The 16,350-nt window shown below is 40.8% G+C and overlaps 1 protein-coding gene across 1 annotated transcript in view; it reads right to left on the minus strand.

Annotated features, from left to right (window-relative positions):
* Nucleotides 1-16,350, minus strand: part of LOC137627643 (cytosolic Fe-S cluster assembly factor nubp1-like) — a 75,323-nt gene that overhangs the window by 20,305 nt on the left and 38,668 nt on the right. The window contains exons 5-7 of the mRNA XM_068358783.1: nt 11,233-11,323; nt 1,853-2,007; nt 1,380-1,490 (exon numbers count right to left, since the gene is read on the minus strand). Of these exons, the coding sequence (XP_068214884.1) occupies nt 1,380-1,490; nt 1,853-2,007; nt 11,233-11,323 (357 nt within the window). The remainder of the gene's footprint in view (nt 1-1,379; nt 1,491-1,852; nt 2,008-11,232; nt 11,324-16,350) is intronic.

A 16,350-nucleotide genomic window follows, 5' to 3' on the forward strand; every position in this document is an offset into this window, starting at 1 on the left:
TATCCTTTCTCCCCGTACAGAGACTAGGGACGAGAGTAACTCGAGAACAACGTTACCCGTTTGAACGGAATGTTTTCTCTCCTCTCTCTCCCTCCGTCTCTATCTTTCTCTCTCTCTCTCTCTTGATTTCGCACCTAAGAGAAGAGCCCACTTACGTTTCGTCAAAAAAACATGTTATTTGACCAAAGGAAAAAACTGAAAGGTTTTTCAATTAAAAAGTTCCTTTAAAATAGAATTTAAAACATTTAAGCTTTGAAAGAAGAATGAACAAATCGTCAGAATCGATTTACTCTTTCTGCAAAGTGAAACCGTGACACTCTCTCTCTCTATCGTAACGATAGAGCGCAAACTGCGTAGCATAAATAAACTAAACGTTAGTTCATCTTTGAAACAGTACGAAGACTATTCAAAGAAAATCTTTCATAAAATATCTATTAAAAAATATTCATTTAAAAAGTTTTAAATCATTAGCTCTTTAAAAGCTATTTACGATTGAAAGGGCTCAACGTTGTTTAACTTCGGTTTCCAAGTTAGGACCGCCTACTCTCAGGAAAGGTCGCATATAAACAAATCATTAAAATTTATTTTTATGTTTATTATAAATGGAAAGTTAATCGAAGAGGCCTAATAAAGGCGGTGAGATATAAAATATATAGAGGAAAATCTATAATTAATTTATAACGTGATAAGATAATTGCTAAAAGCCTAAACACACTTCCGTCTAAGGGAAGGGTCGGCCATTTAAAAGTCAAAGAAAGTCCATACTCTCTTTGTCATCAAAAATTAAATCTATCCAAAAACGAGTTCAAGGATTTATTTGAAGAAAAACACCTGTACTGCGAAAGCTCAAACCAAATTAAAGTACTTCACCAAATATGATGGGAAAAACTCCAGGTTCAACAGCGAGTAAAAGTACGTCTTGTCGACACGTCGACAGAGAAGAAATTGAAGGTTTTGTTTACATCCGAGAGTGGTATCTGGCCGACAGTTGGCGCTGGTGGGCACACCCGCAACCTGCATAGCGATCGCTCGCGAGTTTTTTATGTATGTGTCTGTCAAGCAACAGAGTTGCAGCTATTATATATTCACCGGCTAAGTTAAATATTTAAAAAGTTTATTTGAATTTATCTTGACTACAGTGTTCATGAACAATGCCATTATTGATATATGATTGAAATGGAACTATGGTATATAAGAAAACTCAAAAATTCTTCCTTATGTAAAATTTTTCCTATCTAACAGCTTATTCCATTTATTTCAAACTATGCTTTTACACAAGATACATTTCAACTGGAAAGTAACTAAGAATATTTGCACTTAAAGTAAAGTAATATATTTCTCATCATATATCTTACTTAACTTGGCAAGTTGGCACATACCTTACACTTTGGGCATACAAACGTGGTCATATTTTCTACGATACCAATTATTGGTATGTTGACTTTCCTGCAGAATGTTATTTCTTTGCGGACATCAAGAAGTGCAACTTCCTAAAAACCAAAATAAATTATTATTTGAGGAGCTTAATACATTACAAAACTTTATTTCCTTTATCTCTGACAATGAAAGGTCACTGCAGAATACAACAAAGTGCATTAAAGCCCAAAATATATTTGCTCAACCTAGTCTATTTTGCATAAAATAATATAGTTACTGCACACAAACTTTAATTGAAATTATGCAGTTAAAAGGCACTTTAGACTTTTACTCATTAGCATCTAAAATATGAAAAGACTCCATTTTGATATGATGAATATCCACTATTCTTTTCAAGATACTGTAAAACACTACTGTACTCATTTTCAGTACACTGCAATTTCCATGCAACAAATATAATAATTTTCAAACATACTTGTGGTGTTGTAACAATAATAGCAGCTACTGGAGGGGCAGCTGATAAATACTGAACAATGCTTAAATGTTCATCACTTGTTCCTGGAGGTGTGTCAACAACCATATAATCTAAAGTACCCCAGTCAACATCACGTAGGAACTGTTTGATCATACCTGAAAAACAAGTCTATTAAAGACTTCCCAAACAAACTGTCTGGCAAGTATATAAAATTTAATAGTATTACTTTAGTAAAACATCCAAAAAGTCTTTACAGTGATCATTTTTGAAATTATAATAGAATTACTTATTATGATTATTGTCATCATTATCAATATCTCAGCCAGATCAGAGAATAAAAGATTATTAGTTGAATCACAATTATGCAAATTATTATTTTAAACACTTATTTCCAGCTAAAATAAGATGACAAAGTTTACTGCAGGATACTACATTAGTGTCTTGTACAAGTGAACCCTCGTTTATCGCGGTAGATAGGTTCCAGTCGCGGCCGCGATAGGTGAAAATCCGCGAAGTAGTGACACCCTATTTACCTATTTATTCAACATGTATATTCAGACTTTTAAAACCTTCCCTTGTAAGTAGTACTGTTAACAAACTACCCTTTAATGTACAGAACACTTAATGCATGTACTACAGTACCCTAAACTAAAACAGGCACAAATATTAAAGGTGATTTTATATCATGCATTTCCTAAACACGCTAAAAAGCACGATAAAAAATGGCAACCAATGTTTTGTTTACATTTATCTCTGATCATAATGAAGAAACAAACTGGAGGTAGAGCTTTGCTTATTACCCAGACATATTTCCCATACTTTTCCCTTAGAACTACATCACATCTTCCTACTTTAGATATATATATATATATATATATATATATATATATATATATATATATATATATATATATATATATATGTGTGTGTGTGTGTGTATATATATATATATTTATATGTATACACATATACATACCTACATATATACATAAATACATGCATACATATATATATATATATATATTACTGTATATATATGGGTTATGGAAAAAATCCGCGAAGTGGTGAATCCGCGATGGTCGAACCGCGAAGTAGCGAGGGTTCACTGTACTGTACTACTGTATAATCATAAAAATACAGTACAGTATTTCCAAACAACCTAATATCTATCACTGAAAAAGAGGAGCAATCCTATGCGAGTTCATCATTGAAAATGATATTTTAATTATAAAATAAATTTTTGAATATACTTACCCGGTGAATATATAATAGCTGCAACTCTGTTGCTCGACAGACAAAAAACAGTAAAAACTCGCCAGCGATCGCTATACAGGTTGCGGGTGTGCCCACCAGCGCCAACTGTCGGCCAGATACCACTCTCGATGTAAACAAAGACTCAATTTCTTCTGATCCCACTGCGTCTCTATTGGGGAGGAAGGGAGGGTCGTTTAATTTATATATTCACCGGGTAAGTATATTCAAAAATTTATTTTATAATTAAAATATCATTTTTAAATATTTAACTTAGCCGGTGAATATATAATAGCTGATTCACACCCAAGGAGGTGGGTAGAGACCAGAATTAAATATGTTTACATCGTATAAGCTAAGAGTTTTTTATTTCATTTTGGCAGTTATCAATATAACAAAACCAAAATAAATAGGTACCTGGTAAGGAAGTCGACTTAGACGATTACTCTGCCTTGTAAGTACGTCTTCCTTACGGAGCCCAGCGATCCTCTTAGGATGCTGACAGACCCCCAGGAGCTGAAGTATCAAGGGCTGCAACCCATACAACAGGACCTCATCAAACCCCTAATCTGGGCGCTCTCAAGAAATGACTTTGACCACCCGCCAAATCAACCAGGATGCGAAAGGCTTCTTAGCCTTCCGGACAACCCATAAAAACATTAAAACATTTCAAGAGACAGATTAAAAGGATATGGAATTAGGGAATTGTAGTGGTTGAGCCCTCACCCACTACTGCACTCGCTGCTACGAATGGTCCCAGTGTGTAGCAGTTCTCGTAAAGAGACTGGACATCTTTTAAGTAAAATGACGCGAACACTGACTTGCTTCTCCAATAGGTTGCGTTCATGATACTTTGCAGAGATCTATTTTGCTTAAAGGCCACGGAAGTTGCTACAGCTCTAACCTCGTGCGTCTAAACCTTAAGCAAAGATCGGTCTTCCTCACTCAAGTGTGAATGAGCTTCTCGTATTAACAATCTGATAAAACATGACAAAGCATTCTTTGACATATGCAAGGATGGTTTCTTAACCGAACACCATAACGCTTCAGATTGGCCTCGTAAAGGTTTAGTACGAGCTAAGTAGAACTTAAGAGCTCTAACAGGGCATAAGACTCTTTCTAGTTCATTGCCTACGATCTCCGATAAGCTGGGAATATCGAAAGATTTAGGCCAAGGACGAGAAGGTAGCTCATTTTTGGCTAGAAAACCAAGTTGCAGAGAACAAGTAGCTTTTTCTGACGAAAATCCGATGTTCTTGCTGAAGGCATGAATCTCACTGACTCTTTTAGCCGAGGCTAAGCATACCAGGAAAAGAGTCTTAAGAGTGAGATCTTTCAGGGAGGCTGACTGTAAAGGCTCAAACCTGTCTGATATGAGGAATCTTAGGACCACGTCTAAATTCCACCCAGGAGTAGCCAAACGACGCTCCTTAGTGGTCTCGAAAGACTTAAGGAGGTCTTGCAGATCTTTATTGTTGGAAAAATCTAAGCCTCTATGCCGGAAGACCGATGCCAACATGCTTCTATAGCCCTTGATAGTGGGAGCTGAAAGGGATCGTCCTTTTCTCAGGTATAAGAGAAAATCAGCTATTTGGGCTACAGAGGTACTGGTCGAGGATACAGAAACTGACTTGCACCAGTCTCGGAAGACTTCCCACTTCGATTGGTAGACTCTAATGGTAAACGCTCTCCTTGCTCTAGCAATCGCACTGGCTGCCTCCTTCGAAAAGCCTCTAGCTCTCGAGAGTCTTTCGATAGTCTGAAGGCAGTCAGACGAAGAGCGTGGAGGCTTTGGTGTACCTTCTTTACGTGTGGCTGACGTAGAAGGTCTACTCTTAGAGGAAGACTTCTGGGAACGTCTACTAACCATCGAAGTACCTCGGTGAACCATTCTCTCGCGGGCCAGAGGGGAGCAACTAACGTCAACCTTGTCCCTTGGTGAGAGGCGAACTTCTGCAGTACCTTGTTGACAATCTTGAATGGTGGGAATGCGTAAAGATCCAGATGTGACCAATCTAGGAGGAAGGCATCTATATGTATTGCTGCTGGGTCCGGGACTGGAGAGCAATAGATTGGAAGCCTCTTGGTCAGCGAGGTTGCAAAGAGATCTATGGTGGGTTGACCCCAAGTCGCCCAAAGTCTCTTGCACACATCCTTGTGGAGGGTCCATTCGGTTGGAATTACTTGACCTTTCCGACTGAGACAATCTGCTAGGACGTTCAAGTCGCCCTGGATGAACCTCGTTACTAGGGAGATGCCTCGATCTTTTGACCAGATGAGCAGGTCCCTTGCGATCTCGTACAACGTCAGTGAGTGGGTACCTCCCTGTTTGGAGATGTACGCCAAGGCCGTGGTGTTGTCCGAGTTTACTTCCACCACTTTGCCTCGAAGGAGATACTCGAAGCTTCTCAAGGCCAGATGAACCGCCAAAAGCTCCTTGCAGTTGATATGCATGCTCCTCTGACTCGAGTTCCACAGACCTGAGCATTCCCGACCGTCCAGCGTCGCGCCCCAGCCCAAGTCCGATGCGTCCGAGAAGAGAACGTGGTTGGGTATCTGAACTGCCAGGGGAAGACCCTCTCTTAGGCTGATATTGTCCTTCCACCAAGTCAGACAAGACTTTATCTTTTCGGAAATCGGGATCGAGACCGCCTCTAGCGTCTTGTCCTTTTTCCAGTGAAAAGCCAGATGGAATTGAAGAGGACGGAGGTGTAGTCTTCCTAATGATACAAATTGCTCCAGGGATGACAGCGTCCCTACCAGACTCATCCACAGCCTGACTGAGCAGCGTTCTATCTTCAGCATCTTCTGGATGGAGAGCAGGGCTTGATCTATTCTGGGGGCCGACGGAAAAGCCCGAAAAAACTTGACTGTGAATCTCCATCCCTAAATACAGAATAGTTTGGGATGGGACCAGCTGTGACTTTTCCAAATTGACTAGGAGTCCCAATTCCTTGGCCAGATCTAGAGTCCAATTGAGATCCTTCAGACAGCGATGACTGGAAGAGGCTCTGAGAAGCCAGTCGTCCAAGTACAGGGAGACTCTGATCTCCGATAGCTCGAAACTGGTACCCCACATTCCTATAAACAAACCTCAGAAACGGTTGGGAATCCAGGTGTATAGGAATGTGGAAGTATGCCTCCTGAAGGTCGAGAGAGACCATCCAGTCGCCTTCCATAAATGCTGTCAAGACAGCCTGGTAGACTTCATCGCGAAGTTTGTCTTGACAATGAACACATTGAGCGCACTTGCCTCTTACGTACTCCTGCAGTGAACATGGCTGCCAAATCATGAAGCCATCCCTGAGGGACTTGTTCCTGCAGAGAACGTGGCTGTCAGATCATTGGAGCCATCCCTGAAAGCCTTGTTTATGCATGACATAATTGTACAGCAAAACTTCAAAGGCTCGAAAACAGCTGTGAAGTTGACCTGTAAAATCTTGGAGCGTCTCCTGGCCAGGCGCCAGGGAGAGTCTACGAGATTTAAGAAGTCTATCTGGGCAGAGGCAGGAACTCCCAAGCCGAGAACTTCTCTCGTGTCATATCAGACTCTCGCTCTATAAGCCAGTTTAAAAGAAGGGAAAGCAAAGGCTGTATCCCCCAAACTCCTCCTGGTGATAAACCAGTCGCCTAGCAAACGTAAAGCTCTCTAGGAGAGCGAGAGAGCACTAGCTTATAAAACAACGGCTTCGAAATAGCTAGGCCTAGTGTAAGCTCTGACGTTTAGGCGAACGAGGAGCAGCAGTTACAAAAAGATCCGGACAAAGATCCTTAAAAATCAGCATGATTTAATTAAAGTCCATAGAGGGCTAAGCAGCTTTAGGCTCCTCTCCGTCTGACAGAGTCCTCAAGGGAATATCAGTAGGAGGGGGAACAGCAACTTCCTCATCTAAAGGAACCTTGTCCGATAATAGCTGAGTCTCAAGCAAGGGAGAGACCTACCGTGGTGGCAATGCTTTACAAGCAGAGTCCACACGCACTGGTGCATTAGTAGCGTACCAGGACGCAACGTCATGTAACTGCTTGACAGTCTGTGAACTGTCAACAACAACAGGTGAGAGAGACCAGGACGCAACGTCATGTAACTGCTTGACAGTCTGTGAACTGTCAACAACAACAGGTGCGTGAGGACGCACAGCGTCCACTCGAGACTGCTTTGACCGCCTAGATTGAGCAGTCAAAACAACTCTAGAATGCGGAGGTTGACGCACAGCGTCAAAACAAGTCAACTCCGATTGTTAGCGAACGTCCTGAACGTCAACAGGAGCATCAGCAAGTGGCCTAACGTCCAAATGTGGCTGAAAATCCACACGAGACCGCATCGAGTGTGGTTCTAAACAACCTGACTGACGTGACTTAGCTACGCCAACGTCACCAGGACGCACAAAGGAACGTTAGGTTGGCTGAAAGCCAGGATCTCGATGAGATAAACGGCTAGGCTCAACGTACTAATCGGCAGAATAGTTTTCCATAAGGGAGGCAAGCTTATTCTGCATGTCTTGCCGTACAACCCATTTAGGATCAACGGAAATGGTTGCGGTAAGAGACGAGGGTAACGTCTGTGACCGCAAAACCTTGCCAACAAAAAGACTCTCGGAGTCTGTGTTACGCTTTTGTTAGGCGGCGAGCAGTTTTCCGATGACTGCAAAGGGTCAGAGCTGTCCTAATAGCTACAACCAGGACGCTGGACCTGTCCTGAAAGGACTGACTTATGCTTAAGGGCCTCGAAACCTTGTTTCAGGTTTCTTATGCGAAAAGCCTTCGGATGACGAGGAGAAAATTGTCTCTCTCGCCTTATGGTAGGGGAGATCTTGGTAAGATACACCCGATACCATAGAGGGAACGTCTGTTCGCTGATCAAGGCCTCTCGAACCCATAAGTCGTACGACATTACTTCTCCCCTGGGCTTGGGAGCTTGCAAGAGGTCCCGGACTAGGTGAACGACAGGCACGAACAGACGAACCCTCGGTTACGCAACACTGTAACACTTTGCGCAATATCACTTTATCACTACGATTTTCTGTTTGCACTTATTTCACTGAAATCGAAACTTTTACTGATTTCTACCTGAAGCACGCAATTCTACCCTCATCAAAAGGTAGTAAATGCGAAATCAGTCGTACAGTGAACCCTCGTTTATCGCGGTAGATAGGTTCCAGTCGCGGCCGCGATAGGTGAAAATCCGCGAAGTAGTGACACCATATTTACCTATTTATTCAACATGTATATTCAGACTTTTAAAACCTTCCCTTGTACGTAGTACTGTTACCAAACTACCCTTTAATGTACAGAACACTTAATGCATGTACTACAGTACCCTAAACTAAAACAGGCACAAATATTAAAGGTGATTTTATATCATGCATTTCCTAAACATGCTAAAAAGCTTGATAAAAAATGGCAACCAATGTTTTGTTTACATTTATCTCTGATCATAATGTAGAAACAAACTGGAGGTAGAGCTTTGCTTATTACCCAGACATATTTCCCATACTTTTCCCTTAGAACTACATCACATCTTCCTACTTTAGATATATATATATATATATATATATATATATATATATATATATATATATATATATATATATATATATATGTGTGTGTGTGTGTGTATATATATATATATTTATATGTATACACATATACATACCTTCATATATACATAAATACATGCATACATATATATATATATATATTACTGTATATATATGGGTTATGGAAAAAATCCGCGAAGTGGTGAATCCGCGATGGTCGAACCGCGAAGTAGCGAGGGTTCACTGTATAAAGCAAGCACATTAATACCAGCAAAACACAGTAAACATCTTTTAAGATAAAAAATTCAGTGGCTGGGGAAGAGACTAAACACTAGTTCATTCAAAACTACGTTTTCAATCTCTCACCGTACATTGCCTGGGGACGAGAATAAAACTAAAAACGTTTTATCCTTTCTCCCCGTACAGAGACTAGGGACGAGAGTAACTCGAGAACAACGTTACCCGCTTGAACGGAACGTTTTCTCTCCTCTCTCTCCCTCCGTCTCTATCTCTCTCTCTCTTGATTTCGCACCTAAGAGAAGAGCCCAATTACGTTTCGTCAAAAAAACATGTTATTTGACCAAAGGAAAAAACTGAAAGGTTTTTCAATTAAAAAGTTCCTTTAAAATAGAATTTAAAACATTTAAGCTTTGAAAGAATGAACAAAACGTCAGAATCGATTTATTCTTTCTGCAAAGTGAAACCGTGATACTCTCTCTCTCTATCGTAACGATAGAGCGCAAACTGCGTAGCATAAATAAACTAAACGTTAGTTCATCTTTGAAAACAGTACGAAGACTATTCAAAGAAAATCTTTCATAAAATATTTATTAAAAATATTCATTTAAAAAGTTTTAAATCATTAGCTCTTTAAAAGCTATTACGATTGAAAAGGGCTCAACGTTGTTTAACTTCGGTTTCCAAGTTAGGACCGCCTACTCTCAGGAAAGGTCGCATATAAACAAATCATTAAAATTTATTTTTATGTTTATTATAAATGGAAAGTTAATCGAAGAGGCCTAATAAAGGCGGTGAGATATAAAATATATAGAGGAAAATCTATAATTAATTTATAACGTGATAAGATAATTGCTAAAGCCTAAACACACTTCCGTCTAAGGGAAGGGTCGGCCATTTAAAAGTCAAAGAAAGTCCATACTCTCTTTGTCATCAAAAATTAAATCTATCCAAAAACGAGTTCAAGATTTAAGATGAAGATAAAACACCTGCACTGCGAAAGCTCAAACCAAAATGAAGTACTTCACCAAATATGTTGAGAAAACTCCAGGTTCTACAGCGAGTAAAAGTACGTCTTGTCGACACGTCGACAGAGAAGAAAATTGAGTCTTTGTTTACCTCGAGAGTGGTATCTGGCCGACAGTTGGCGCTGGTGGGCACACCCGCAACCTGTATAGCGATCGCTGGCGAGTTTTTACTGTTTTTTGTCTGTCGAGCAACAGAGTTGCAGCTATTATATATTCACCGGCTAAGTTAAATATTTAAAACAAGAAAATTCCACCCCTAAATAAACAAGAAGTTTCTATAATATTATACACAGTTTAGTCTAAAGTTTTATATAAATTTTTTTATGCTTTATTTCATAAAGCTAAAATTGTGCAAATAAGCCATTGTTAGCCCTATTTGTTATAATATTGTGCTTCTCAAAATATTTTATATCCAGCTTTTCTCTCTAAGAATTTCTTCCATTTACTAATGCATACATCTTTCACTTCTACTCCTTCACTAGACAACACCTTATAATGCATATCAAATCCATCATTGAAATAGTTAATCCTCTCAGGTATTCCTTATGGGTAAGGATACTCAGGGACAAAACAAGGCTTAATCAGGCTATAGTTTCCCTCTCAGGTTTATTAGTTGTGTTCAAAATTAACTACGCATGATAATCTCACCCTTACCATTTAAATAACTGATATATATTTGGAGTGTGAGAGGGGGCCAAGAAGTTTCCATGTGAAAGAAGACAAAGATGATCTACATTCTACCCCTTTGTCCTGGCAATTTTTCCTGTGGCCCCCTTTCCCAACCACTTATACATTGCTGATATCTTGATTTTATTCTTTAAACATGAGAGTATGTAGTAATAAATCAATCCATTAATTTGAGCCTATAATGAGATACACTGTTGTAATCTGTAATTCACTCATGTAGCTGAAAATATACCAAGGTTTATGGACAGTTTTTTTTTCAAGTCTCACGAGGTCACAGGTGTCTGAACACCTTTCTTTTTGTATTGACTTTTCCTCCATCAAGACTCACCATACTTTATTCATGTAAATTTTGTCAAATATAAGTATCTTTGTACTGTAATTTGTTTTTCCCCAAACTACCTCTTTTCTTTATCCATTCAAGTCCAATATTATGAATACTTCTTACACCAGTCCCCAAATTACTAAAAAACAAGAGTAATCTACTATAAGAAGTTGACAAAAAAATGAGTACTGTTGAATGTTCTGCAATTTTAGAGAGATTGCAAAAGAAAGCAAATAGAGTCAGAAGTTTTACATAATAAATCTCAATATAAAAAGCTGGATAGATGTACATTTCTCCACAAAAACTGTAAGTCATTACCATTCTTTTTGGGCCCTCTCCAGATAACTGCATCATCCTTACTGTTCAAAAGGAATCCTATTGACATTACCGCCAAATTTTCACCAACATACTGAAAAGAAAAGAAAGCGAAATGGCAGATTAGTCTTGTATCATTGTAAAAGGCTAAATTACTGAGGCAAGGAAATCCATTTCTTTCATTCAAGCTAAAGTAAATGACTAAAAAAGAATACTAAAAATATATTTATGCTTCAAAACCATATTCGTATCTACTGATTAAAAAAAATTAATGAGTTTTCTGGCAGCATAATCACAGAGAGACTAGTAAAATTAAATCATGCTTATGTATGATGAATAGAATATAAATAAATAGTTATACTATAAAACAAAATGGTAAAAAAGTAAATAAGTCCAGCAACAGGAAAACTAGACTCAAGAAAGCATGTAATTACAAAGCTAAATCTCACCTGAAATTTAAATACCTCAGAAAATTTCAATCATAGAGCAATAGGAAATTAGTAAAAATTGCCCACTATTGTACTACCAATGCATCTGCAAAAAAAAGCATCTCTTGCTCAATAATACAGTATTTATCAGTGGCACAAAATTTGCTTGTCTACTGTAATAAATCTATAACCAGAGCCTGTCATATAAACATTTCCGGGGATATGAAGAACTGGAAATACTGTATTCTTAATCTTATTTTCATTTTCTAACTCCTAAAAAATTCTATGCTTACTACGTGCTGAGCAAATTACCTGGTACACTACATACCTTTCCCTGATTAAATTAGTTGGCAAAAAGGCAAATTCCAAATTGTTTTTAAGTGAATCATCCTTTTTCTTATTATATCAGTATTTTGTTGAAACTACATAGCTCTCTACAATCGATAACTTTCATACAAATTAGCAAGCTTGCATTTAAAATGATATTTTAATTATAAAATAAATTTTTGAATATACTTACCCGGTGAATATATAATAGCTGCTGCTCCAGCGGCTCGACAGAAAACACACACAAAAACTCGCGAGCGATCGCTATGAAGGTTGCGGGTGTGCCCACCAGCGCCAACTATCGGCCAGATACCGCATATACATGTAAACAGACCCAATTTTTTCTCATCCCGCTGGGTCTCTATCGGGGAGGAAGGGGGGGCCTTTAATTTATATATTCACCGGGTAAGTATATTCAAAAATTTATTTTATAATTAAAATATCATTTTTAAATATTTAACTTAGCCGGTGAATATATAATAGCTGATTCACACCCATGGTGGTGGGTAGAGACCAGAGTTAATTAAGTTTACAGCGTATATGCTTAGAGTTTTTGACAGTTATATCATAACAAAACCCAAATATAAAAAGGTACCTGGTAAGGAAGTTGACTTAGACGATTACTCTGCCTTATTAGTCTGTCTTCCTCACGAAGCCCAGCGATCCTCTTAGGATGCTGAAAGACTCCCAGGAGCTGAAGTATTAAGGGCTGCAACCCATACAACAGGACCTCATCAAACCCCTAATCTGGGCGCTCTCAAGAAATGACTTTGACCACCCGCCAAATCAACCAGGATGCGAAAGGCTTCTTAGCCTTCCGTACAACCCAAAAAACAATATTAAAAATATTTCAAGAGACAGATTAAAAAGGATATTGGAATTAGGGTAATGTAGTGGTAGAACCCTCACCCACTACTGCACTCGCTGCAACGAATGGACCCAGTGTGTAGCAGTCCTCGTAAAGAGTCTGGACATCTTTTAAGTAAAGTGACGCGAACACTGACTTGCTTCTCCAAAAAGTCGCGTCCATAATACTTTGCAGAGATTTATTTTGCTTGAAGGCCACGGAGGTTGCTATAGCTCTAACTTCGTGCGTCTTAACATTAAGCAAACATTGGTCTTTCTCATTCAAGTGAGAATGAGCTTCTCGTATTAAAAATCTGATAAAATATGACAAAGCATTCTTTGACATAGGCAATGATGGTTTCTTAACTGAGCACCATAATGCCTCAGATTTACCTCGTAATGACTTAGTACGAGCTAAATAGAACTTAAGAGCTCTAACAGGACATGATACTCTTTCCAGTTCGTTGCCTACGATCTCTGATAAGCAAGGAATATCAAAAGATTTAGGCCAAGGACGAGAAGGCAGTTCATTTTTGGCCAGGAAACCAAGTTGAAGTGAACAAGTGGCTTTTTCTGTAGAAAAGCCGATGTTCTTACTGAAGGCATGAAGTTCACTGACCCTTTTAGCCGAAGCCAAGCACACTAGGAAAAGTGTCTTGAGGGTGAGATCCTTCAGGGAGGCTGAATGTAATGGCTCAAACCTGTCTGACATGAGGAACCTTAGGACCACGTCTAAGTTCCATCCAGGAGTTGCCAAACGACGTTCCTTAGAGGTCTCGAAAGACTTAAGGAGATCTTGGAGATCTTTATTGTTGGAAAGATCTAAGCCTCTATGTCGAAAGACCGAAGCCAACATGCTCCTGTAGCCCTTAATCGTGGGAGCTGAAAGGGAGCGAACCTTTCTCAGATGTAAAAGAAAATCTGCGATTTGGGCTACAGAGGTACTGGACGAGGACACATATGCTGACTTGCACCAGTCTCGAAAGACTTCCCACTTCGACTGGTATACTCTAATGGTAGAAGCTCTCCTAGCTCTTGCAATCGCACTGGCTGCCTCCTTCGAAAAGCCTCGAGCTCTTGAGAGTCTTTCGATAGTCTGAAGGAAGTCAGACGAAGAGCGGGGAGGCTTTGATGGACATTCTTTACGTGGGGCTGACGTAACAGATCTACCCTTAGAGGAAGACTTCTTGGAAAGTCTACCAGCCATTGAAGTACCTCGGTGAACCACTCTCTCGCGGGCCAGAGGGGAGCAACCAACGTCAACCTTGTCCCTTCGTGAGAGGCGAACTTCTGCAGTACCTTGTTGACTATCTTGAATGGTGGGAATGCATATAAGTCCAGAAGAGACCAATCCAGTAGATACGTGTCTATGTGGATTGCTTCTGTATCTAGGACTGGAGAGCAATAGATTGGTAACCTTTTGGTCAACGAGGAGGCAAAGAGGTCTATGGTGGGTTGACCCCAAGTAGCCCAAAGACTCTTGCCCACGTCCTTGTGGAGGGTCCATTCCGTGGGTATCACCTGACCCTCCGACTGAGACAGTCTGCCAAGGCGTTCAAGTCCCCCTGGATGAATCTCGTCAACAGGGAGATGCCTCGATTTCTTGACCATAAGAGAAGGTCCCTTGCGATCTCGAGCAGCGTGAAGGAGTGTATGCCTCCTTGCTTGGAGATGTACGCCAAAGCTGTGGTGTTGTCTGAGTTGACCTCTACCACTTAGTTTCGAAGAAGCTTTCGAATATCATCAAGGCCAAGTGGACTGCTAATAGCTCCTTGCCGTTGATGTGCATGCTCTTCTGACTTGAGGTCCACAGACCCGAGCATTCCCGACCGTCCAGGGTCGCACCCCAACCCAAATCCGACGCGTCTGAGAACAACACGTGGTTTGGGTTCTTGACTGCTAGGGATAGTCCCTCTCTCAGACTGATATTGCTGTCCCACCATTTCAGGCATGCCTTTACTGGTTCGGAGACTGGGAATGATACCGTCTCTAACGTCTTGTCCTAGTTCCATTGAGAGGCTAGATGGAACCGGAGAGGCAGAAGGTGTAGTCTCCCTAGTGAGACAAACTGCTCCAGGGATGAGAGAGTCCCTACGAGACTGTTCCAACTCCTGACTGAACAAACGTTTTCTTTTCAGCATTAGTTGGACTTCGAGCAGGGCTTGTTCTATTCGGTGGCAGACGGAAAAGCCCGAAAAAAACTGGACTGCGAATCTCCATCCCCAAATATAGAATAATCTGGGATGGGATCAGTTGGGACTTTTAGGTTGACCAAAAGTCCCAACTCCCTGGCCAGACTCAACGTCCAATGTAGATCCTGCAGACAGCGAAGACTGGACGATGCTCTGAGAGGCCAGTCGTCCAAGTACAGGGAGGCTCGGATCCCCGATAGATGGAGGGATTTTGCCACATTCCTCATGAGCCTCGTAAACACGAGAGGAGCAGGACTGAGGCCAAAGCACAGGGCTCGAAACTGGTACCCCACATTCCTGTAAACAAACCTCAGAAACGGTTGGGAATCCGGGTGTATAGGAATGTGGAAGTATGCCTCCTGAAGGTCGAGAGAGACCATCCAGTCGCCTTCCATTAATTCTGTCAAGACAGCCTGGTAGACTTCATCGTGAAGTTTGTCTTGACAATGAACACATTGAGCGCACTTGCCTCTTACGTACTCCTGCAGTGAACGTGGCTGCCAGATCATTGGAGCCATCCCTGAGGGACTTGTTCCTGCATAGAACATGGCTGTCAGATCATTGGAGCCATCCCTGAAAGCCTTGTTTATGCATGACATAATTGTACAGCAAAACTTCAAACGCTCGAAAAAAACTCCTAACAGGAGATGGTCTAGCTCTGAAGTCGACCATAAAATCTTGGAGCGTCTCATGGCCAGGCGCCAGGGAGAGTCTATGAGGTTTGAGAAGTCTATCTGGGCAGAGGCAGGAACTCCCAAGCCGAGAACTTCTCCCGAGTCATATCAGACTCTCGCTCTATAAGCCAGCTTAAAAGTAGGGAAAGCAAAGGCTGTCTCCCCCAAACTCCTCCTGGTGATAAACCAGTCGCCTAGCAAACGTAAAGCTCTCTTAGAAGAGCGAGAGAGCACTAGCTTATAAAACAACGGCTTCGAAGTAGCTAGGCCTAGTGTAAACTCTGACGTTTAGGCGAACGAGGAGCAGCAGTTACAAAAAGATCCGGACAAAGATCCTTAAAAATCAGCATGATTTATTTAAAGTCCATAGAGGGCTGAGCAACTTTAGGCTCCTCTCCGTCTGACAGAGTCCTCAAGGGAATATCAGTAGGAGGGGGAACAGCAACTTCCTCATCTGAAGGAACCTTGTCCGACAATAGCCGAGTCTCAAGCAAGGGAGAGACCTGCCGTGGTGGATGCTTGACAAGCAGAGTCCACACGCAAAGGAGCAACAGTAGCAGTCAAGGACGCTATGTCATGTAACTGCTTAAAGGACTGACCAGCAACAACCAACAGGTGCGGGAGGACGCTCGACGTCAACTCGAGACTGCCTTG

This window comes from Palaemon carinicauda, chromosome 35 (assembly GCF_036898095.1).
Source record: "Palaemon carinicauda isolate YSFRI2023 chromosome 35, ASM3689809v2, whole genome shotgun sequence".
NCBI classification, from domain to species: domain Eukaryota; kingdom Metazoa; phylum Arthropoda; class Malacostraca; order Decapoda; family Palaemonidae; genus Palaemon; species Palaemon carinicauda.